Source organism: Pelodiscus sinensis, chromosome 6 (genome assembly GCF_052426305.1).
Source record: "Pelodiscus sinensis isolate ZL-2025 chromosome 6, ASM5242630v1, whole genome shotgun sequence".
Taxonomy (NCBI): Eukaryota; Metazoa; Chordata; order Testudines; family Trionychidae; genus Pelodiscus; species Pelodiscus sinensis.
Window position 1 is genome coordinate 42523481 of NC_143057.1, and position 25005 is coordinate 42548485.

General features: G+C 39.7%; 2 protein-coding genes across 9 annotated transcripts in view; one reads left to right on the forward strand and one right to left on the reverse strand.

Moving 5' to 3' along the window:
- The window catches only part of NAA35 (N-alpha-acetyltransferase 35, NatC auxiliary subunit), a 57357-nt gene extending 34390 nt beyond the window's left edge, over positions 1–22967 (forward strand). For all 6 annotated transcript variants that reach the window (XM_075931788.2, XM_075931783.2, XM_075931787.2 and 3 more), the window contains 10 exons: positions 1188–1294; positions 1623–1689; positions 2905–3003; positions 4418–4596; positions 10097–10233; positions 11607–11674; positions 13088–13228; positions 14457–14579; positions 15069–15149; positions 17366–22967. In XM_075931788.2, coding sequence (XP_075787903.1) covers positions 1188–1294; positions 1623–1689; positions 2905–3003; positions 4418–4596; positions 10097–10233; positions 11607–11674; positions 13088–13228; positions 14457–14579; positions 15069–15149; positions 17366–17425 — 1062 coding nt within the window. In that variant the 3' untranslated portion in view covers positions 17426–22967. The remainder of the gene's footprint in view (positions 1–1187; positions 1295–1622; positions 1690–2904; positions 3004–4417; positions 4597–10096; positions 10234–11606; positions 11675–13087; positions 13229–14456; positions 14580–15068; positions 15150–17365) is intronic.
- GOLM1 (golgi membrane protein 1) overlaps positions 22544–25005 on the reverse strand; it is a 49941-nt gene continuing 47479 nt past the window's right edge. For all 3 annotated transcript variants that reach the window (XM_075931790.2, XM_075931789.2, XM_075931791.2), the window contains one exon: positions 22544–24877. In XM_075931790.2, the coding sequence (XP_075787905.1) occupies positions 24804–24877 (74 nt within the window). In that variant the 3' untranslated portion in view covers positions 22544–24803. The remainder of the gene's footprint in view (positions 24878–25005) is intronic.

Sequence of the window (25005 nt, forward strand, 5' to 3'; positions counted from 1 at the left end):
AATGAAACATTATTCCTTGCCTACTCTCTGGATAGCTAAAGAGCATTGTTAGCAGGGTCTCATTTATTGTGTGATATATCACAGAACATATACAACAAGGACCCATGATTAGGGGAGTGGATGAAAAGAGGCAAGACAGTTATCAGAGACCAAAGCTAATACAAGGAACTGAAGAAGTTTGCAAGAGGAGCCTCTAACTTGCAAAACTTCTAAACTGCATTGAAATGAGTATGTTCCCCTTATAGATCTCTATTTATGCACAGTGTCATAGCTCCATTCAAGTCATAATTCCATTGCCAGTTTACACCAACTAAGAATCTGCTTTTTAAGTTCCTCAGCTGTGCAGCTCCTAAGACGCCTACCAATAGATCCTGCTTAACATGCACTTTCAATGCTGCAGGTGGGGGATACTGTAATCATGGAGGGGAAAATTAAATGGGCACATTGGCTATGGAGGCAAAAGAAAATGTAGATAATAGAAGGTACCACAAGGCAAGTTCCTTTCTGACACCTACCCTGTTGCTTGCATTTTCTCCTGCCTTCTGGGACATTGCTTTGCCTCTCCTCTGCCACTCCCCGAAGGATCCTGGCCAGCAATCTATGTAGCACAGATAGAAATTCATGTGTCAAACCTTTAGAACAGAGGGCAACTCTGTTATTAGCGCAGCTATATAATCCGTTTGCATGCTGAGCCTTCATGATTATAAGTCAGGAGTGATATGAGCAATGCTCACTGCCCCTGTTGTGTCAGAGAGAGTCCCTAGATGCCTCCCAATTCTGTGTCTCTCACCATGTACCTGCCAAACAATTTAACTTTAATGGAGTGTATCTCATAAGATTTTTGAAATAGTATAACTACTATAGTCACTTCATAAATCAACTATTATTCTATAGAAAGTATATTTCTAATAATAGATGATTAAATTAAAAAAACGACAAGGAGTCCTGTAGCACCTTATAGACTAACAGATGTATTGGAGCATAAGCTTTCATGGGCAAAGACCCACTTCATCAGATGCAAAAAATGCATCTGATGAAGTGGGTCTCTGCCCACGAAAGCTTATGCTCCAATACATCTGTTAGTCTATAAGGTGCTACAGAACTCCTTGTTGCTTTTGCAGATCCAGACTAACATGGCTACCCTACCCCTCTGATACTTAAATTCAAAAAAAATCTTTTATTTCCAGACTACTTTTCTTGTGGATAATAAGAAGGTATTTGGTACGCATCTCATACAAGATATGGTGAAAGATGCATTAAGATCGTTTGTCAGTCCTCCAGTACTTTCTCCTAAGTAAGTAGAGCTGCCTTTATTCTATTTAAGCATCAGTGCAAAATATTTCATGTGCCTTTCTGTTTAAAATCAAGAACCTCAAATTTCAGTTCAGTTACAGTAAAATGTATAATCAGTTGTATCTAAGTAGAGATTCTTAATGTATTGAAGAAGTCACAACTGCCGGTCCACAAATCGCTGGCTGCCAGTTCTTATGACCTAGATAGTATAGGTTGTCCTCCTTTTTTCCCTAACATGGCTTAAGTCAGTATCTCTTCTCTTAGTTGGATAACGGTCAGTATTTAGAGCAATCATAGTTTCATGTGATATTGTGAATATTTTCTTATAGATGTTGTCTATATAACAACCACCAGGCTAAGGACTACATTGATTCTTTCGTGACCCATTGTGTTCGGGTAAGTGTCAGTTGTCTTAAAAAGGCCCTTAATACATATTTAGGCACTGTTGAACGAATTCAGCACTTTTGGAAATGAGATTGAGATACCCGACTTCAGGCTAGAATTTTTAAACGCAGATTCCTAAATTCTTAACTTTCTAGAGATAAACATAACTTGTCAGTTACAATCCTGGATGAGCATATGGAGGATCAGTTTTGTAGTATTTATATAATGGGTGTAGGTCTCTAGTGATGGAAAGTAATTTCATGTAACCCAGCGAACGCATATTGTTCAGAAAGTGTAAATATTTATCCGTCTCTCCAGTGCAGGGATGTCTGTTTAGTATCTGTGTCTGAAGAAGTTAATGTACAGGCAGTCCCCGGGTTACGTACAAGATAGGGACTGTAGGTTTGTTCTTAAGTTGAATCTGTATGTAAGTTGGATCTGGCATCCAGATTCAGCCGCTGCTGAAACTGACCAGCGGCTGAATACAGGAAGCCCGAGGCAGAGTTGCTCTGCCCTGGGCTTCCTGGAATCAGCCGCTGATCAGTTTCAACAGGCGGAATTTGTATGCCAGTTCTTACATACAGATTCAACTTACGAACCCCAGGCGTCCCCAAGTCAGCTGCTGCTGAAACTGATCAGCGGCTGATTCCAGGAATCATTATTGATCCGCTCCTCGGCGTTACTGGACCAACCCAGCAGCACCCAAGCTGCTCTGCCCCAGGCGTCCTGATTCAGCCGCTGTTGAAACTGACCAGCAGTGGCTGAATCAGGATGCCTGGGGCAGAGCAGCTGGGTGCTGCCGGGTTGGTCCAGTAGCACCCAGAGCAGCACTACGGGACCAAACGGCAGCGCCCCAGCTTCTGTACCACAGGCGTCCGGAGCAAAGCCGCGGAGCACGGGGGCAGCGGGACAGCCCAGACGCACCGTGGCTGTCCTGCTGCCTGCGTGCTCCGCGGCTTTGCTCCCTGTCTCCCTGGTCTGCTGATCTCCAGCAGACCAGGGAGACGTGGAGCAAACCCCGTTCGTAACTGCGGATCCGACATGAGTTGGATCCGCGTAACTCGGGGACTGCCTGTATTGAAAAACTCAACACAAGGTGAAAATTGAGAAAATGTATTTAGGGTTGAGCCATTTCACACATTCTGCTTGGTTGCATACTTTATGTGGCTCAGTCTGTAAATAAAAATACATTGTGGTATAAATTCATCAATTTTTTTTCTATTTCAGCCATTTTGTAGTCTGATTCAAATTCATGGACACAATAGGGCTCGCCAGAGAGATAAACTGGGTCATATTCTTGAGGAATTTGCCACTCTGCAGGATGAGGTATTGTACCAGCCCAGAGGCCAGCAGGCTTCATCCTCCTGTGTGTGTTGTTCTTCAATGGAACATCTAGTGTTGGGTTTTCTGTATATGAAAGAAGATTTGTTCCCCATAACCTTTAACGTCCATTTCTTAACCTTAAAATAGTCTTCTTAAGGGATGTGAAATTACATTTAAAATGTTTAACAGTTAACCGGCCTGGCAAATTACACCATGGTGGGGGGTGCAGGGACTGCTCCTGCTGGGCTGGGCACCAGTTAACCAGTTACCTCTTTACATCCCTAGTCTGCTTCTGCTCCCTGTACTAGTTAGAACTGCCAGTGCACATAAAATTAACAACAGAATAGAGAAGCTTGGTTCTGAGCTACTTTAAGCTCAGAGCACATCTTATTTCAAACATGAAATTACATCTGCACAAAATGAATGTATAAAATATTAATTTGAAATATGTATCAGACCAGATTTTTAAGTATAAAATATATCCAACTTACATTTACATTCCTGTCATCCAGTATTAAAGAACTTGTTCTCAATACATCTATGAAACGGTTTCGAAATTGAGAATGATTGACCACAGTGGGAGGTTGCATTTCACTTGTAGGAGATTGGTCTGTTTTTTTAAGAGTTAATGAAAAACACTACTTCTCAGGCTTTACATGTTAAGGGAGAGAGAAAAGGAGTGTGGAATGGGAAAAAATTGTTTTTGCCTTTGTGGTGGGTCAGTGTTTCATGGGGATGCTTAGTAGAGGGGTTTGTCAGTATTACTCTTGAAGTGTCTCTTCCTGAGTAAATTGTTGTTGTTTAGGACTACGGAGACTCTTTCAATTGCAATATTTCATGATAAAAAAAATGAAATTCTTCAGACATTTGCCTAAAATAAAAACAATCATCTTTACTTTGATGATATTTTACATGCTGTTTGTCATCAGGAGCGATATTCTAGTGATTTTTACAACTTAATACTGTGGAAGTTCCAAAAATATTTTCAATTATCTGTATGGCATTGAAACCATAACAATCTGTTGCTCCTGGTTTTTCGTTTGCATGTGGTATGTGGCTGTAATACTCATACAGGTTTGCCAACCATTAGTAAATTTGCCTATTTAGTAATTAAAATGGTCAGTAAAATCAAATCATTTGTCAGTAAATAAGCAGTACAGAAAATTTTTTTATTTCTTCTACTCCAGGCAATGAGTAAATAATGCACAACACAGATTTATGTGCTTTTTGGACTGCAGAAGTCACAGATTTTGTGCAAACTGATTTATCTTGTTTACATGTAATAAGGATTTATTTGACTATATTTTCATTCTAAACTAATTGTGGCAAGACCATGGATATTGTTTCATCAGTATGTTCTCACTTTACTATAGCTTTGCTATTTTTAATTACAGTTTGCTGTGTCTTTTTCTGGTAGGCAGAGAAAGTAGATGCAGCACTTCACAGTATGCTGCTGAAACAAGAGCCCCAAAGGCAACATCTGGCTTGTTTGGGCACCTGGGTCCTCTATCATAATCTCCGCATCATGATACAGTATCTTCTGAGTGGCTTTGAATTGGAACTTTACAGTATGCATGAATATTATTACATATATTGGTAAGAGTATACATTATTGAAAGCTTGGGGGGAGGGGGAAAGGGGAATGATCCCACAGCGACCAGCATATAAGTGAATAGGACAATGCTAAACCAATGTTTAAACTGGGAATTAGAACAATTCTCACATCCCAAACTGACTGCACAAAATACTTACTATCACTGCATCTTAAAAATAAGAGATGGGGGGGACCCCTATTGGGCCATCTTGTCTCTTCTACCATATTTGTTCTCTCCAGTGTATTCACTTTTTCACCATCCACATGACTAGCTTATTCCAATAGAACAGTGGTTCCCAACTTTTTTTTTATACTGCAGACCAGCAAACTCATTCACAAACTTTTGGTGGACCGGTAATATTGTATTTGATACTCATTATGCAACTGAAACATTATCAGTGCACCGAAAGCCCTCCAGAGTCGCCATGAAGATCTGGCTTCAACTTCGACAACCCCCACCACCACCACCACCAGTGCCAGCCCCTAGTCCCCAATATTAGCCCCATCCCCAGAGCCTCCCAGTGCCAGCCATGTCCCTATAGCCCCCCTCCCCACTACTAGCCCTGCCTCCAAAGCCTCCAATGCCAGCTCCCCACTCCACACCTCAATGCCCTCCAGTATCAGCCTCTTAGGGTACGTCTAGACTACATGCCTCTGTCGCCAGAGGCATGTAGATTAGGCTACCAGACATAGTAAAATGAAGCGGCGATTTAAATAATCGCCGCTTCATTTAAATTTACATGGCTGCCACGCTGAGCCGACAAACAGCTGATCAGCTGTTTGTAGGCTCAGCGCGATAGTCTGGACGCGCAGATGTCGACATCAAAGGTATTTGTTGACCAACCAGGTAAACCTCATCATCAGCTGTTTGTCGGCTCAGCGCGGCAGCCATGTAAATTTAAATGAAGCGGCGATTATTTAAATCGCCGCTTCATTTTACTATGTCTGGTAGCCTAATCTACATGCCTCTGGCGACAGAGGCATGTAGTCTAGACGTACCCTTACAGCTCCCCATGCCTTAAGACCACCCACAATTCAGCAGCCCTAGGGCTGGGCACAGAGAGCTAAGAGAGGGGAAGGAGGCTGCTTGGAGTGACCACACACAGGGACTTCAGCGGAAAGTGGCAGGCACTGGCATGTCCGGGCAGTTGCACAGGGATTAATAGTTTGGCGTTTGTGCAGCAATAATTTTTGATTGGGGGCACTCCCAAGAATTTGATAAGTGGTCAAAGGCCGCATTCTTCCCTTACATTAATGGAGGAGATGCGGGGTCTGGGATGGAAGTTGGGTGCAGAAGGGAGCTTGGGATAGGAGATTGCGGTGCAGGAGGGGATGTGGGATCTGGGAAGGAGTTTGGGTGCATGTGGGAATAGTGACCTTGGGCAGGAAATTGGAGTAGAGGAGGGGGTATAGGCTCAGGCAGGATTCTAACCTGGAGGTGGTGTGTAGGAGGAGTGCAGAGTCTTGGAGGGAGTGGTGATGTGGGACAGGGGTGCAGGGTTTGGGTTGTGACCTAGGATAAAGGAGGGGGTTTTAACCTGGGGCAAGGGATTGGGGAGAAGGGTCTGGGAAGGGGGTATGGGTGCAGGAGAAGATTCTGACTTGAAGGAGGAGTATATGAGGGGGTGCAGCGTCCAGGAGAGGGTTGTAACCTGGGGCAGAGGTGCTGGAGGGGATGTAAGGGTTTGGATTGTTACCTGGGGCAAGGGATTGGGGGGAAGAGTATAGGTGCAGGAGAATGGTGAAGAAGGTTTGTGTTGTGACCTGGGGTAGGAGTGCAGGGGACAGAGTAGAGGTTTGCGGGGGGCAACAAGGGGCTGGGGTGACAGAGGATGGCTTTGGCAAGGAGGTGTTCAGCTAGGTGGGTCCTGGCCAGCAGCCCAATAGGGCTCTTGGGCAGGTTTCCTGCCTTCCGTGCTACCCCCCCCCCCCACACACACACACACTTCAGAGTGGCTAGCTATGGGGCCCATGTGTTCTCTGCACATTATGCACTTCAAAGATTGTGCTGGAGGTGGTGGCAGCACCTGAAGACTCCCCTGCATCTCCCCAGCACTCAGCATGCTGAGAACACATGGCCTCCTCAGCTGGCTGCTTTTGAGCGGAGTGCGGAGCATGGAAGATAGGGAGCCAGCCAGAGGATCCCACTGTGCTGCAGGCAGACTAGATCTAAACCCATGGGCCATATTTTGCCCACCCCTGTTTTAATGCTATTTTTTAACTCAGTTGAAAATTAATTCTAATGTAGAATACATAATGTGCTGTTACTCTTCAATACTACTTGCATCGGTAAGGGAAAGTCAAATCCACTACATCACTGTTTAAAATAAAGTTGCATTAGGAAAAGAGATTATAAATTACTATTCTCGTGTTAAAGAAAATGTATGACTGGATCAGACCAGTCATCCATCAAGCTTAATGTCTTGTCTTTTGACAATGGCCAGAGCCAGACCCTTGAGAGAGAATGAACAGAACAGGGCAATTTTTAGTGATTCATCCCCTGTTGGACAGTTGGAGGTTTAGGGATACCTGAAAAATGGGGTAGCATTCCTGGCCTCTTGATTAATAGTCATTGATAGACCTATGTTCCATGAATTTATCTAATCCTTTTTTGTACCCAGTTATATCTTTTTGTCCTTCACTGTATCCTCTGGCAACAAGTTTCATAGGTTGTGCATTGTGTTAAACCCTCCTTTGCATTCTTGCTGCCTGCTAAGTACATTGGGTAGCATGTATTTCTTGTGTTATGTGAAGGGTTAAAAAAATACTTCCCTATTCACTTTTTTCCATATCATTCATGATTTTATAGATCTATCATGTCCCTGCTCTTAGTCATCTTTTTCTAAGCTATCCAGTCCTAGTATCTTTTCTTTTCTTGTATGGAAGCTGTTTCGTGCTCTTAAATCATTTACATTGCCCATCTCTGTACCTTTTCAAGAAGCTATGTTGAGATGGAGCAACCAGATATGAATGAAGTATTTGAGATGTGGGTGTGCTTTGGATTTATTTAGTCCATTATGATAGTTTCTGTTGTTATTATCAATCCCTTTTCTAAAGGTTCTTAACATTGTCAGCTTTTTTGATTGCCACTGCACATTGAGCAAAAGTTTAAGAGAACTAGCCATGATGACTTCAAGGTATTTTTGGGTAGTTTGTTAATTTAGATCCCATTATATTGTGTTCACAGTTGAGATTTTCTCCAGTGTGCATTATTTTTCACTTATCAACATTGAATTTCATCTGCCATTTTGTTGCCAGCCCGCTTAGTGAAACCTCTTTGTAACTCTTCACAATCAGTTTGGACTTCGCTATCTTGTGTAAATTTGTGTCATCTGCACATTTTGTCTTTTCACTGTTCTTCAGCCCCTTTTCCAGATATTACAGATTCCAGATCTTACTTAGAGTGTGAAACAGTCATTAATTTTATAACTTTATGATTCTTGTCTATGAATTTGGCTACTACTATAGTAAGGGCAATCAAACTGGTTCCATGTTGGCATACTTTCAAACTAAGGCATTTGAAGAAAACATGACAGTAACTAACAAATTTGTTTATTTTTTTGTTAGATTTTTCTTTAAGGCCATTACATTGTCTAGTCTGACTGACTGTGTATAAGGGTAGTACAGTCTACCAATTTACTCCTGTACTGAGCCCACAGCTTGTGTTTGGCTAAAGTATATCTTCCAGATGGGCTTCCATTCTTGATTGGAAGATAGATTTCACTAGATGGAGATGCCATTACTTCCCTTAGTAGTTTGTTCCAATGGTTAATCACCCTTACTGTTAAAAAGATATGCCTTATTTCTCATCTGAATATGTTTGGCTTTAACTTGCAGTCACTGGTTCTTGTTATGCCTTTCTTTGCGAGATTAAAACCTTGTAATGCCTAGAATTTTATCCCCACTAAGGTACTTTCACATTCACTTTCAGTTGTCTTGGTGATAAGCTAAATGGATTGTGCTATCTCTTTTTAATTGAAGTATAGTAGCAATTAATTTTTAGTAATGCTTCTACATTATTTTATCAGTGCCCTGAATATAAGGAAAAATATAACACTGAAAATTTGTTAACATTGCCATCTTGTGGCAATTATGATTAGTATCTATTTGCAGCTTGGTCTTCTTTCCCCTGCTTTGAATGACTGTACATATTATCTTGGTTAAACTACAGCACTAAATAGTATAGTTTGATCTTTCCACTTAATCTTTTAAGTAAAGAACAAAAACATTCTTGTTGAAGAAAATAATCCTCAATTGAAGCTTTCATAAGAATTCTGTTAAGAATACTTTTGTGGACTGAACTATTAATTTTTTGAAGCCTTATGTTGGTGGTTCTTCATGCTCTGCTCTCCTAGACTAGTTCCCCCCACCTCCATCTTTGCTATTCTCTTGCAGAATTCTGTGTGTGATCGTTCAATATTAATTCATTCCTGTGTTTCCTTAAAGTGATAATCCACGATTTTACTTATTAAAAACTGTAATGCTTCAAGTATATCAATATTAACTGTGCATCCTAATGCAGGTATTTCATAAAACTAAAAAGTTGGCATTTGAAACCTTGTCAATATTTTTAAAAAGTATTAGTTTAAAAAAATTAAAAGGGGTTGCTTTAAAATGCTTTGTCCCTGTAATTTAATATGTTCCATTCCTAAACTCTTGGATTATTTATTGGCCTGAAATCTTCTTAAAGATTTTTTAAATGTTTAAAAATCCTGTAACTGAATACTTCATTGATTTAAACTAGGGATGTTAAAATGCATTTAATTTTGTAAACATGTAACCGTTTAAATTTGCAGCAGTTACACATTTACATGTGTGGGGCTAAGTAGGAGCTTGTGCTAGTGGGGGCCAGTTTTAGAGCCAGCTTTTCATGAGCACTGGCTCCCACCTGCCTCTGTATCAGAGATAGCAGCATGGAAGCTGGTACTCACCTGCTTCCGCCATGCTGCTGCCGCTGGGAGGCAGCGGTGGGGGAAGAGGCAGGCAGCTCCATGGGAGCTGGCACATGCAAGGAGCCCCCACCTGTATCAGAGGCAGTGGGGCACGGGTGGAGAGCAGGTGGCTCCAGGGCTGGCACATGAGGGGAGCAGGCTTAAAAGTTGGCTCCCTGTGAGCAGTGGCTCCAATCTGCCCCACCCCCACTCTCTGTGCAGGTAGGGGGTGGGGCGCTCCACAGGAGCCAGCATGCACAGAGAGCTGGCTTAAAAGCCAGCTCCCCATGCACACTGGCTCCTGCCTCCACTCTGCCTTTGATACTTCGCTGAATTGTTTAAATGGGTACACGTTCACAACCCTAATTTAAACTCGCAAAAGAACAAAAGCAGTTTTATACCATTATTAAGCTTTCTGGAGTTGTGATTTTTTTTTTCAGTTAGTCTAAAAAATCTGTTTGTGTAGCAGTCTGTTTCCTTCATGAAAGAAAATGCACGTGCTCTTATTATACATTATAGTTTTGCTGTGTTAGATGTAATAGCTGTAGGTATCTGTCTCAATTTACTGTAGGTATCTTTCTGAATTTCTCTATGCCTGGCTGATGTCAACACTGAGTCGTGCTGATAGCTCTCAAATGGCAGAAGAGAGAATAATGGAAGAGCAGCAGAAAGGCCGTAGTAGTAAGAAAACAAAGAAAAAGAAAAAAGGTATAATTGGTACACTGGCATTATACCCGTGTAACTTCACTGACCTCAAGTGGTATGTCTATACTGCAGTTTAAGCCAAGGATTAGTGGGATTCAGGTCAGATGACCCATGTTAGGGAACCCTAGGTTTGAGCCTCTGCATTGCGTTTTAACCCAGTGTAGGTACTTTAACTTATGCTTAAACATAGGGTTTTTGTGTTCGCATTGCAGTGTGTAGACCCCTGTCAAAGTAACCCTATCCTGGAGGCTCTAGCTCCGTACCCTTCCCCAAATGTGGCTGCTCTATCCTTAGGAAGATGGTGCTCTGTGGGAAAACTTCACAGCCTGCCCTGCATGTTACCATGAATTAGCTCCATTTGCAAAAGGCCTGATTATTTCACTTTCCATTGCAAACTCAGGAAGCTGTCTGACAAATTGGTGATCAGAAGAAAATGGGTTAATACTGCTCTGAGCTTCTGCCTTTCACAGAGGGGAAATGGCTTCTGTTTTCAATAGAGTGGATTGCAAATTATTGGGCTAGAGAGAGCTAAGGAAGTTGTCCCCTCCCCTCAAATTCTGTGATACTTCTGGCTGACCCTAGGATCTGAATTAAGTAGGGCTACATCCACATTTGCAAAGCAGTAGGCATTGGATTCTGTCCCCCAACTTAATTCAAGCTCAGACCCTCCAACACTGTAATTGGGAGGTTAGAGTTTTGTCCTTACTTTTTTCTGTTGGGGGAGAAAAACCAGGTTAATTGCCTGGGACTGAACATGAAACTAGTTTATTATTAATGGAATACAGTTTAATCCATAATCAGTTCTTCCTAGCTCTTTGTAAACTGATCTTCTCTTTAGGAAAACAAATTACCTGTCTCTCTCCTTCAACTCTTTCATGTTAGCAGCATACTGTGAGAGAAATGTTAATGACTGTTGCTCCACTCTTCCAGGGGAGCATGCCATGCTTTGGGAAACACTGTCCTACAAGAAAGTATAGCTTTACAAAGGCAACATTTGTCTGAGTGGAAGGTGGAATACGTACTGTCAGCTCAAATGTTTATTACATTCCTAATAAGTTCTATAGGTTTCAGTTCAGCAAGGTACGTAAGCAACTTAACTTCAAGAATGTAAATTGTCCCCTTGAAGTCTAGGGATTACTCATGAATAAAAGTTAAGCATGTAATTAAGTACTTTGCTAAACTGGGGATCAAATAAACATATTTGTATGTCTTAATTTAAAAGGAAAGTTTCTAAGTTCTAGAGAAGATGACAGGAAAAGCATGTGATATTGGTAATTAATTATTTTAATGAACAAATATTTGCAAAAAAAAAGTTTGCCTCCATTTGTTCTGTATCATTATTTTGAGTGAAAAATCTTTTTATATGGAATTTACAGTTCGGCCTCTGAGCAGAGAGATCACCATGAGCCAAGCGTATCAGAATATGTGTGCTGGGATGTACAAGGTAACTTTTTGCTGAATGCACAGTATACATAGAATTCAGTGTTGTGATATGACGGTGTTAAACATTAATCTCTCCCCACCCTTTTTCATAATTTGTTTCCATTCTGTTTTTGGCATGTCAACCTCTTCTAAATATGAATATGAGTAAGACTGAATGTTCTGTGCCAAAGCCAATATCTTTAGGCACTGGAACTTGTTTATAGTGCCCTCCCCTATCACCAAACCACTTTGGATGCCAAAAACTATAAATGTTACTAGCTGAAATATAATAAAACGAACACTGAAAGTATGTTTAAAATGGAAATATCTATTGTTAGGGCCGCTATCAAATTCATGGCCATGAAAAATGCATCACAGACCATGAAATCTGATTTCCCTACTGAAATCTGTTCTTTTGTGTGCTTTTACCCTATACTATACAGATTTCACAAGGGAGACCAGCATTTCTCAAACTGGGAGACCGGAGACAAGAGTGTTTCGGGGGGGTGTCACAAGGTTATTTTAAGGGGTTGTAGTATTGCCACCCTTCTGCATTGACTCCAGAGCTATGGAGTTGGAGAGCGGTGGCTGTTTGCTTGGTGCCCAGTTCTGAAGGCAGTAACACAGAAGTAAAGATGGCAATACCATAAAATGCCATTCTTTCTTCTATGTTGCTGCTGGTAACTGCTCTGCCTTCAGAGCTGGGCTGCTGGCTAGGAGCTGCTGCTCTCCAGCTGCTCAGCTCTGAAAGCAGCTCCGTCACCAGCAGCAATACAGAAATAAGGGTAGCAGTACCATAACCTTCCCTACAATAAGCTCATGGATCCTCTCCCCCAGCTCCTTTGTGGGTCAGGAGCCCTATAATTACAACACTGACATTTCATATTTAAATAGCTGAAATAACGAAATTTATCATTTTTAAAATCCTAAAAAAGACTGAGTTTATTTATGACTGGTAGGGCCATAAATATAGTGATAAAAGAAATGGAATGCTGATTCCTTAGCCTCCCCTTCTCTTCCCTCTGACAAGTGAGTAGGATGAAATATTAGCTGACCAACGGAGGTGCTTCAGATGTGATTTGATCTCTGAGTAGTCTCTGTCATGAATCACTCCACCCTCTCTCTCTAACAAAAGATTTAAGAGGAGGAGTTACCTTTCTAACAATTTCCTTGACTTCTTTGGTCCATTGTAAAGCACATATAAATAGTCTATTTTCTAGGCAGACAAATAGAGAAGAGTAAAATCCAGAGTCTGGAGAAATACAGACACCTTTTTGCCTCAGATACCTGGAAAAGTAGTTCAGAATGACATTTTCCCCATCATTCCTGGGTGTACCATTGTACATTTCAAGATGCAATAATGCTTGTGTGTTGTGACAAAATGCTGAAGTTTTTCACTCTGGTCTTTTACTTTCCTTCACCACCGCCTCTTTAGACGATGATAGCTTTTGACATGGATGGCAAAGTCAGAAAACCCAAATTTGAACTTGATAGTGAGCAAGTTCGATATGAGCACAGGTTTGCTCCATTCAACAGTGTCATCACGCCACCACCAGTGCACTATCTGCAATTCAAGGTGAATTCTTTTCAGACAGTCTTGACATTTAAGATTCAACTCTGCCCTTCAATGTTTGTATGTTCCTTGTAAAATGAGGTCCTGCATGTACACATATAGGCCCAGTGGCTGATTTTATAGCACACATGGAAGTTCTGAATGTGTTGAAAGATAGTATCTTGCCTTTAATCTGTTGACTTTGATCTTTATCTGCTTAGGTTTAAGTACCCATTCTCCAGATACTTAATGATGCCCCCTTCCCCTCTCCTATTTATTTCCAGTTTTCATATCCCCTACTCAGTCATCTGAAGAAGTGGGCTGTGCCCACAAAAGCTCATGATACCATATATACGTTTTGTTAGTCTATAAAGTGCTATCAGACCATTTGTTGTTTTTTTCATTTTTTAAGTTATTTAAGCAATGCAGAGGATGACAAGAGGCTGTTCACTGTATTTGCAGTAAGAAAAAATGAATTGAACTTTTCTAAAATTGGACTTTTAACCATTCTTGTCAATCTTGTTGCTGTGTTTTTTGTAACGTATGCATTTGTGTGAAAAGGATATCAAATTTGATACACACTCAGCTACAATAATAAACATTTAGAAAAGGTGGCTGTTTGACAGACAAAAGGTTAATACTGTTGCAGCAAGCAAGGTATGTTAAACAAATGACATCAATTTTGCGTGTAAAATGAACATTTATCATGCAAATCAAGCTATCTTTGCTTTGTGTATGTCAACAAGGCTATATCCTTTTACCCATCTTAAGAATTATTCCATTTTTTGTTTTAAGGAAGAGTAACTTAAAAAAAAACCTTGTCCAGCCTGCTATACACAAGTCTGTGCTAAATAACCACCTAATTTTAATGCTCTTCCCTGTCCCATCTTTCGTTCTCAGTTACTTCCCACTAATTTGCTGCATACTTCACCACATCACTTCCTCAAATAAACTGCAAATTCTCCAGAGGCAGGGATCATGTCATTTATTTGTGCTATGAGATGCTATATGATATTAAACTATTTTAGTAAAGCTTACAATACATGTGATTTAACTGGTTAAAGCAAATACTGATTTGACCTCTGCTATTTAGTAGTGGTAATATTTTAACCAGTAACTAACTCAGTTTGACTTTAGGAAAAATTGGTTTTCATTAAATACTGTAATTGGTTTGATCCCAGTCAAAAGCAATATAGAAAAGTTTGTGCTGTTAACTATTCATTTTAATATATATATATTTTGTAACATTTAGGAAATGTCTGACCTAAATAAATACAGCCCCCCTCCACAGTCCTCTGATCTCTATATGGCAGCTAGCAAACACTTCCAGCAGGCTAAAATGATATTGGAGAATATTCCTAATCCAGATCATGAGGTAAGGCTGAACTGAAATGTAAATAAATAGAAGCAGGAGCTCTTGTTCAGAGTGCCTTATTGGTTTTGTCATTGCTTTATGAATTAAAATGTATTAGAAAATCATAATTTAATTATTAAAGTGTTCAGGTATTTAATTTAAAATTCTCAGCTTCCCACATTGAACTGCCTACTGTAAATCATGGTATATAAGAACAGCATTTTGGTAGGGAAGGAATCATTTATATCCTGAAGCAAAAAGTCAATCCCTAACAAATAACCCTTTGAAATCTGCAGAGGTTTGACAATCATAAGAATGAATATGAAATACCATGTTTTAAAATAGTTGCCCAATCAAGCTGGTTAAATATAATTGATATATTTGTAAATTTAGTACAAATTGCTTTAACCTCTTTTAAAATGGGATTGATATTCCAGTCAAACTATTATATTATGGATTTTTTTTTCTTGGCTATAAATTGTCACTTAAAAATGTATTACTACTCTGTAGGTCAACCGAATTCTAAAAGTTGCTAAACCCAACATTGTTGTCATGAAGCTGCTCGCAGGAGGTCACAAGAAGGATTCTAAGGTAAGAAAATCACAATTAAATTGAATTTTCTGTCTTTATTGAATAACACAGGTCAACACTTCCCTATATGTCACCTACCTAATAGTTGAATGCACAGGTTCAGTTAACTATTCTTAAGCCTTAGAGCAGTGGTTCTCAGACTGTGGGTCTGCAGCCACCTTCCAGGTGGTTCGTGGCTGGAGTTCACCCCCCCCCCCCCCCCCACCCGCAGCAGGGAGCCCATGCTGGTTCTGTAGCCTCCCTGCCTTTCCCCACAAGGTTCGTGTGCCAGTGCTGTCTCCCCTCTGGGGGCAGGAGAAAGCCCTGAGACACGTGGGATGGATCCAACTCGCAGGGAAGAAGTGGAGCCAGAAGCGGCTCTGCACACTGCTGCTCCCCCTGTCCTAGCTCAGGGAAGCAGCATGCAGATGAGCTGCCTGGAGGCTTTCCCCACTGCTCTGATTGGCTTGAATTTGGCCAATGGGAGCAGCATGAGACCTTGCCTGAGAGTGGTGAAGGCAAGTGAGTGCCCCTCTCCCCCACTCCTTCATGCCCAGACTCTGTACCCCAAGCCCCTCACGCATCCTCCCCCTGCCAAGATCCCACCCCCCCAGCCTACTCCTGCACCCTACCTCCCTGGTCAGACTTGCACCCTCACCCCCTCCTGCATCCCCATCCTTGATCCCACTTGCTGGCAGTCTTGTCGCACACGCTGAACCCCTCATTTTTGTCCCACCCCAGAGCCTAGGAGAGTCCACAAAATCCACTAACCCCGGAATCCCAAAAGAGTAAATCTGATCTATGGGAAGCTCTGAACCTCAGTCCTCCCTGTACCTCCCCCTCCCGCCGTGCGACTGGCGCACCAGAGGAGTAAGATGTCTCAATTTGGGGTCACAGCAGCGATGGTTGGGGATTTTTTTGCTTCTCATGTGTGGTCCCTGACCCAAACAGGTTTCCCACCCCTGCCATAAATAAGGAAAACATTGAAATCTTGTGTTGAACATAAATTAATATTTTACTTTATTTAAAATGAAGTTTGATAAACTAACATGACAAAATTAAAGCATTTAATCTGCTTAATAAATTAAATTCCCCCTAGTTGCAGCATTAGCAAAATGGCTTGGAGGGAATTATGTATTGTGAGTTAACTGGTAGTCCACAGAAAGATCTGTATTGAGCTAGATGGGCCACAAGCCAAAAAGTTTGAGGACCACTACCTTAGAGGGAATACAAATCTGGGAAACATTTCAATCAATGTCCCTAGAAACATGTTGTGAAGCTGTCACTTAGTTAAAAATTTGTTATGCCCTCAAATGTTAGAACGCTGTGAGGGAAATTAGCTGGGAAGCTACACTTAGAATGTAAATAGCATTTACAAACAGGAGGTATAATGTGGGGGAAGATGAGGCTAATGATGGAAGCCAGAACAGATATGTATGGATAGAATTAGACATGAAGAGGAAGGAGAGAAATGAGAGCAATTGGTAGCAGAGAGTCCAAGAGAGTACAAGTTAGCAGTAGAAGGGTTCGGGATTGATGAGAAGTAGCAGGAGGTGCTGGATGGAAACAAGAAATTAGCCAAGGCTGGGGCAGGTAGTGGGTGAGGTGGAGAGTAAAGAGCATTGATGAAGCAGGAGAAGTATCCAGAATGTAGAAGCAGAAGTATGGGGAATACATATTTTGAGCAGGGGGTAAGTGGATGAGAAATAAGGTGTTAACAAAATTAACTAATAATTAGCTTTGCTTCTCTTTCCAAATAATTATATTTCAGAAAATCCTTTTTTAAAATAAATGCCTTGCCTTTTCAATACTCATGTGCATGGCTCCAATATAGTATGAGGTCTTAAGTTTCAATGAGATTTTAATTTTTCTGTCCACCTCCTTATTTTGTACCATTCTCCCCCCACCAAGTTGGTACCAACTCAATCATAGTGCATGCTCTGGGAGGGCTGATGGCTTCCTCAAATAGCAGAGTCCCTCTTTGCCCCTCACTAGCGATGACTAGTCTTTCAGAGACTTTTCCATAACTCATTAGCTTTTGATGTGATTTTTTTAAAGTTGATTTTTAGCTGAAGGGATTTTCTTGGTTTCTTGATAGTGTAAAGCTTAAAACATTATCAAAGAAAGCAACACTGGTGTTCTCTTCCAAGAGATACATGCCATGAATTACTCTTCTTGGGTCATATAATCACTAGTGGTGCATGTCAGAATAATCTTTTATAACTCTCTTCCTCTAGGTTCCTCCAGAATTTGACTTCTCTCCTCACAAATATTTCCCAGTTGTGAAACTTGTTTGAAAAACAAGAGATGATAATTAGGATACCCTAAACCACAATCTGTATATCAGATACCTGATTTGAAATGGAACATTTCATATTGTACCCAGAAGTGAAATGGATTTCACGGATAAAAGTACCATTGTATGGAGTATCTTTAGTCTGACTTCCTTACATGACCTGAATGACAACTGCTGTTTTAAAGTGGTTTGTATAATGTTCTATGAGTGAAGCTGTTTTTAATCAACTGCATTGCTTAACAGCACTGTACCTTATTTGGTTTTATTACAGATTTAATCATAAATCATTTTTATGAATTCTGACTGACAATAGTTTTTGTAAGGATTTAATAACTCCTGGATGAATGTACAGTACAGTAGAGCTTGTCTGATAGGCACAGTTACGTTAAAGTGAAATTCTTTCAAGGACTCATTGAAAATAGCATTATACAATCATAGAAGTATAGGACTAGAAGGGGTCTCAAGAGGTAGTCTAGTCCAGTCTCCTCCTCCTCAAGGAAAACTATCTAGTTTGACTAACTTGTTCAAAGATGGGGATTCCACAGCCTCCCTAAGCAGTTTATTCCAGTGCTTAACTACCTTGACAGTTGGGAAGCTTTCCCTCATACCCAGCCTAAATATCTCTTAACAGCCATTTAGGCCCACTGCTTCTTTTTCTATCCTCAGAGGTTAATGGTAAGTTTTTACCCTTTTCCTGTTAACAAATCTATACACTTGAAAATGGTTGTCATTTCCCCCTTCACACACTTTTCTCCAGTCTTCATAGGTAATGTGTTTCAGACCTTTAATAATTTTTGTTGCTCGTTTCTGAACTTTGAATTTTTTCCACACTCCAATTGAGGCCTTATAAGCACAGAGTAGAGTGAAAATTTACTACTACTGCTAATACATCCCCAAGTGTTTGGGTTTATTTGTTTTGATAAGAGTGTTATCCAATTGACTTATTTAGCTTGAATCCCCACTATAGCCCTCGGTCTCTTTCTGCAGTATTCTTTCTACACCGTCATTTCCCATTTGACATCTGTGCAGTTGATTGTTCCTCCTTAAATTGAGTGCTTTGCATTTGACTTCACAGAATTACATCCTACTTACTTCAGATAACTTTGAATTTTAATCCTATCCTCCAAAGCACTTGCAGCCCCTCCCAGCTTCATAGAATGCTAGAATTAGAAGGCACCTCTAGAGGTCATCAAGTTCAAGCACCATCTAGATCATCCCTGACAGATGCCTATCTAGCCTACTCTCAAATATCTCTAGGGATGGAGATTCCACAAGCTCCCGAGGTAATTTATTCCAGTGTTTACCACCCTGACAGTTAAGAAGTTTTTCCTAATGTCCAACCCAAACCACCGTTGCTGCAATTTAAGCTAATCGCTGTTTGTCCTATCATCAGAGGTCAAGGAGAACAACTTTTCTCCCTCCTACTTGTTAACAACCTTTTAGGTACTTGAAAACTGCTATCATGTTCCCTCTGTCTTCTCTTGTCTATACTAAACAAGCCCAGTTCTTTTAGTCTTCTCTCATAAGTCATGTTTTCTAGACCTTTAATGATTCTTGTTGCTTTTCTCTGGATCTTCTTCAGTTTCTCCACATCTTTCTTGAAATGTGATGCCCAGAACTGGACACAATACTCCAATTAAGACCTAATCATTTCAGAGTAGATTAGGAAGAGTGACTTGTGTCTGGTTCACAGTACTGTTAATGCATCCCAGAATCATGTTTTTTTGCAAGTGTCACACTGACTCTTATTTAGCTTATGGTCAACTATGACTCCCAGATCTCTTTCTGAAGTACTCCTCCCTAGACTGTCACTTCCCATTGCTGTTATTCACAAATTTTAAGAGTTTTCGCTATGCCATTATCTAAATCATATACGAACATTGGAACAGAACTGGACCCAAGACTGAAACCTGCAGAGGTCCCCCTCCCTCCCGTCCTTCCAGCTTGCCACTGAACCACTATTAACTGTTTGGAAAACCAGTCCCAAAGAGTAATTATGCACCCACCATATAGTAGCACCATCTAGGTTCTATTTCCTGAGTTTGTTTGAGATGGTTATGCAAGATAATATCATAAGCATTTCTAAAGTCAAGCTAGAGCAACTACCGCTCTTCCCCAGACACAACCTTTGTTAACCCTTCAAAGAAAGTTATATAGGTTTGTCACTTTTTTTGACAAATCCATTCTGATTGTCACTTATCACCGTATTATCTTTTAGGGCTTGCAAACTAATTGTGCCATTTTCTTAGCTTGGTACTATATTTGCCCTCTTCTAGTCCTCAGGAATCTGTCCTGTCTTCCATGAGTTTTTGATTATGATCAGTAGTGGCTCATATCTCCTCAGTTCATTCTTGGAGTATTTTACGATGTGTTTTATTGGGTCCTGGTAACTCAAGACATAACTTCTTTTCCTCCTTTAGCTGCAGGTTCTCTATCATTTTCACCGGTGTTCACTGTTAGATGTTTAATATTTACTAACCTTTTAGTGAAAACTGAAAAACAGTACTACTGCTATTTCCATTTTGCGCTAGTGTCTTTGTCCCCCTCATTAACCTTTAAAATGGGTCTGTCTGGTCCTTGGTTGTCATCTTGCTTCTAAAGTATTTGAATGTTTTCCTGTTCCCCCTTGTCTCTTGCTAGTTTAAGCTCATTTTGTGCCTTGGCCATTCTGATTTTGTCTCTCAATTCTTGTGGTGGTGGTTTATATTAATCCTTTGTAATCTGATATAGTTTCAAATCATTGAAGATTTTTCTGGTTAATTCAGGGGAGTGTCTTGCCATATTTCTTATCTTTGTTGGGCAGTGATAATTTGCTTTTGTACTCTTAATAATGTCTCCCTAACATTGAGCTGTTTTCCCCTTTAGATTTTCTTTTCATGGGATCTTACCTATCAGCTCACAGAGTTTGCTGAAGTCTGCCACCTTGAAATCCATTCTCTTCATTGGGCAGTTTCCCTCTTACCATTTCTTAGACTAATTTGTCTTTTTATGATCACTTTCACTGAAGCTATCTTCCACTTCAAAATTCTCAACCAGTTCCTCCCTGTTTGTTACAATCAAGTCTAAAACATCTTCTCCCTTAATTGTTGCATTCCAGTGCATTCCAAAAATGTGTTGGATAATCTGTGCCTTATAGTAATATTTTCCCAACAGCTGTCACTATAGTCCAGTGTTTGGGATGCTTTTGTTAGTCTCATCTACCTTTTCTAATTAGGTGGTGTATAATAGATCAGTGTTCTCAACCTTTTTTTATAAAGTACCCCCAGTACCTACAGTTTTCAGACACACAATTTTTTGCTACCATTGCAACACATTTGTTTAAATAACTTAATCATAGCCGGGCGGGCAATGAAATTTTTTGATGTAAAAAGTACAAAAATAATAAAATGCGATAAAACTTAAAACAAAATTCAGTAGTTGATGTACCCCCCAGACTTCTCTGTTTCTCAGTAAAGCCAAGATGTAACAAAAGGGAGAAGGGAAAATCTCATTAAGGAATTTCCCGTAGACAGATTCTGTTACTGTCAGAACAAAGACTTTCAAGGGGCTAATTGTTCAAACTAACTCCACAGCAGTAGCTTTAATCAATATTTGCACATGAGAAAGTATGGTATCCAAACACCTTACAGCAGTACATTTATCCACCATCCAGTCTAATCATTACTCATCTCTGCCCTTCCTTCTGAGCAAGAGGAGTGTATAGTGAATTGTTTATCAGAGCAGTTAGTTGAGTCATGTTCTAAACCTGATGAAATTTGTCTTTTGAAAGGCAGTTCCAAAGCTATGGATCTGGTGGTGAGCACACCATCTCCCGTTCTCATCATTACCATTGCAATCTTTAAATGTCTTGATACTCTCACAAACCTCTTCGGAAAGGTAAATCTGTTTGCAAATCACTTGTAAAGTCAAAATGCATGCACTTCATAGTCTGTATTTTGCCTGCCTCATTGTCCAGAGCTACTGTAAGGAAAGTGGGTTTTTAAAATTTGTTTTACAAGAGGGTAGAAAACTCATTCAAGCAACAGTACACAGTGTTTTCTTAAGGCAAGCAGATGTTTTGTAAAAGTTAAGGAATGGCAGAACTCATGAATGAGAATAACCAGTGCTGAGAATAACAGATTAAAAAATAAGACCAGAAGGCAACAGGAGCTGGATTTTTCATTTTGCAGGAAATTAGGCAATTTTAAAATTTTGTATTCCAAAATAGAACCGAAATATTTAAATTTTCCTCAAAACAAAAATTCCTAAGCCTTCATTTTGGATTGGTTTACATGTTTATCAAAATATTTTGTTCGATTTTGACTAAGTTTTTTATTATAGGGCATTTTTTTTTTCTAAATTTAGTTGGAATCTACAAAGGGAATATCACTTGAACAACATTTAGCTCTCAACAAATTGATATTGATGGTAAAGCACTCTTCTAACCAGTTCTACAAAATGGCTTAATGGAAGTTGAAGCTAAATAAATCAGTGATTTAACTTCTCCTCTCCCTCTGTAAATTCAGTACAGGTACATCTAGACTACCTTTGAATTTCGAAAGAGGATATGCAAATCTCACATAATTTGCATATCTTCTTCCAATCGCATTTTCAAAAGAGGATCTTTCAAAAGTGAAAGTAGTTTGGACACGGGGAGGGGAGGGTTGGGGGAAAAAAACTTTCGAAAAACCCGTTTTCTTAAAAAAAAAAAAAAAGTGGTTTAGGTGGCTTTTCTCCCCAAAAAAAACAAACCCAGACTACTTTCACTTTCGAAAGATCCTCTTTCGAAAATGTGATCGGAAGAAAATATTCAAATGTAGTCTAGACGTTCCCTAGATGATACTTAGTGTATTGACCTCTCTGCTTCTCCACATTGTGAAGAAGAACTGTGTCTAGATTTCAAGGCAAATTGGACTGCTCATTTTCAGAGGAAACAACCTTCCACTGGAAATATACAAGTTGGCCAACAGGTAATATGTTAAACTAGCAGTAACTTCTGTTCTTAATCACATGTATAGAGTGTCTGAATTACAACATAGGATAAATGGACCAGCTACCCTCCCCCACAAACCAAACTAAGCGTTAACATTGAAAGTAAACCAACCCTGTTGGAAATAAGTAAAATACACATTGAGAATGATTTAGGGTTTTTTAAACTGTTTTTCTAAAATGATCAATTTTTATTGCAAAAACATTTTGAATGACAAAAATCAGTTCCCCACTCCCTCAAGTTCATAGCTTCATTCAGGAAACTCAAAATGAGTACAAATGACCTTAGGCAATATACAAAAAGTGTTTAAAACCACAGTCCTGAGTGAATCTAATTTCTCCTTCCCCACTACAAAAAGCTTTAGTTTTAAAATTCTTTTCTATACAGTGAGCAAGTACCTTGCCTTCTACATAAAAAAAAAAATACAGTTAGAACCTGAATCCTTCAATAACATTTAGAAAGTAAGTTTTTCTTTACAATTTTATAATTCCCTCCCATCATGACTGTCATGAATTACTGTCCATCTTACTTATTGAAGCTGTTTGGTATCTAATAGCATCTAATGGCTAGGATAGATAGTTTAACTTCTTAATTAAAACTGCAACTACTGCCAAAGACAATACATTCCAACTTTGTCAATATGTTTTTAGAGAAGATGTCCTCTTAAGTCTTTATCGTTCCTTTATCACTCTACAAAACACTAGGTTTTTTTCCTTTTCAAGTTAGTATAGCCCACACCCAAATCATGAATACAATGTATTTTGGGAGGAAAAGCTTCAGACACGTAATATTTCTGTGTATGAAGCTTTTCCTCCCAAATTACATTGTATTCATGATTTGGGTATGGGCTATACTAACTAAAGAAAGTTTAGATTACTCAAACTCAAAAATAATGCATTCATTTGTGTATAACAAAGGCCAGGTTTGTTACAGCTTCTGAGAACAACCCTATTTACTGTATGGCAGCTACCTTTATTTAAGATAAAAAAATTGTGCTCACATTAGTAAACTAGATTACTGGCACAGATATAGTCTACTGTTAAGAATGGCATACAGTATATAACTGGAAAGGAAATAAAGTGCTTAAGTAGTTTGTAGTTAGTGAGGCATCATTTCCCTGGCTGTTGTAGAAAAGACTGCCTTTAATTATACTCTAATCCAGTCATGCCTACTACCTCCTCTTTCCTTCAGTTCTGTTTTACTTGTTAACAGTATACTGTTTTGCATTAGTATCTGAACTCTTGTTCTGGGTTTGTTCAAGTAATAAAAATAGAGCTCTGGAACAAGAGTTACAGGCTGCAAGCTCCTTTTGTTTTTTCATGTTTGACACCTTGGACTATGGCAGATAGGTTACCTTCAGTACCAAGATCCAAATCCCTGCAACCTGCCCAATTTCAGCAACTAGGATTTACAAGTGGAGTCAAGGACAGAACCTCAGTGGTAGCTGAGAGTGTGTGTGGTACTAATAGTTTTAAAAACAGCCTGCTGGAGAACTATTTCTGATAAATGGTGTGGTGGACTTTGCACACTTTAAACGCCTGCTTCAACAGGCACCTTGGAGTAACAAGCAGAGGCCAGGGCTCCCAAAGATATCCCACTGGCACAGGGAGGTATTGTATGTTTGTTTACCACAATGAATACATTCAACAATAACAGTGGCAATAAAGTTTTATGTTATGCATAATATAACTACAGTGTGTTCAATAGAGTCCTATATAAAAATGTCTTTTAAATGCTGTGTTGGACAGGTGAAGGAAAGAATACACATGGCACACCATTTTAGGCCTTCCCTCAAACAGCAGTAACTGCAAGACAATTTGATAGAAACCTACTAAATGAGTTGTACAACCTAATCCACACCACCTTGCTAGTTTGTGAGTTCAGGTCTAACCTCTTAGAAGTGACCTCCAATGGGAACCACGCTATTCTTTTGTGGTTGAGAGAGAGATAATTAACATGAGGAGAAAAAAGCTATCCAAAAGCCATGTAGTTTGAAAGGGTCAGGTCAACTATTCAAGCCTTTGTGGTTATAAGGACTAAATGTACCATTTACTGGGGACAGATCAGTCTAAGTTAGCATCTGAAGCACAGTAGGGATTCAAAATATGATCCTAGAACTACTCCCTCTCCTCTTTGTTCATATCATTGTTATGACTGTACAACTTAATTAGCTAGCAATAAAAGCAAGCAGTTAAGAATTTAAAACAGTAAAAAAAATTCACAGAAGTCAGAACTGCCTTAACCTTTGTAAGAAGCAAAGTATCATTTTAACCGTTAAAGTATAGTACTAAAACTTCACAAATGATATGGGACCCTTTTTAAACCTGGACATGGCAATCAAGCAGTCTAGCTTCACCTGGATCTCTGATTGGATTTGCAAGTGATTGAGTCGAATCCAGTGTACTTCTGTTCACAGCTTTTGTGGCTTCTCTACACCTTGTTCAGATAGGTGGTTCTTCATGTTCAAATCTTCAGAATTTTGGACTAATGCAGGAGGAAAAAAGTGAAATTCTTAATACAGTGTAAATTGGAATACCTGACATTAAAATGTCCATTTGTAAGAGATGGAACACAGAGAGATATTATAGTTCTTACTGACAGGATTGTGTCAT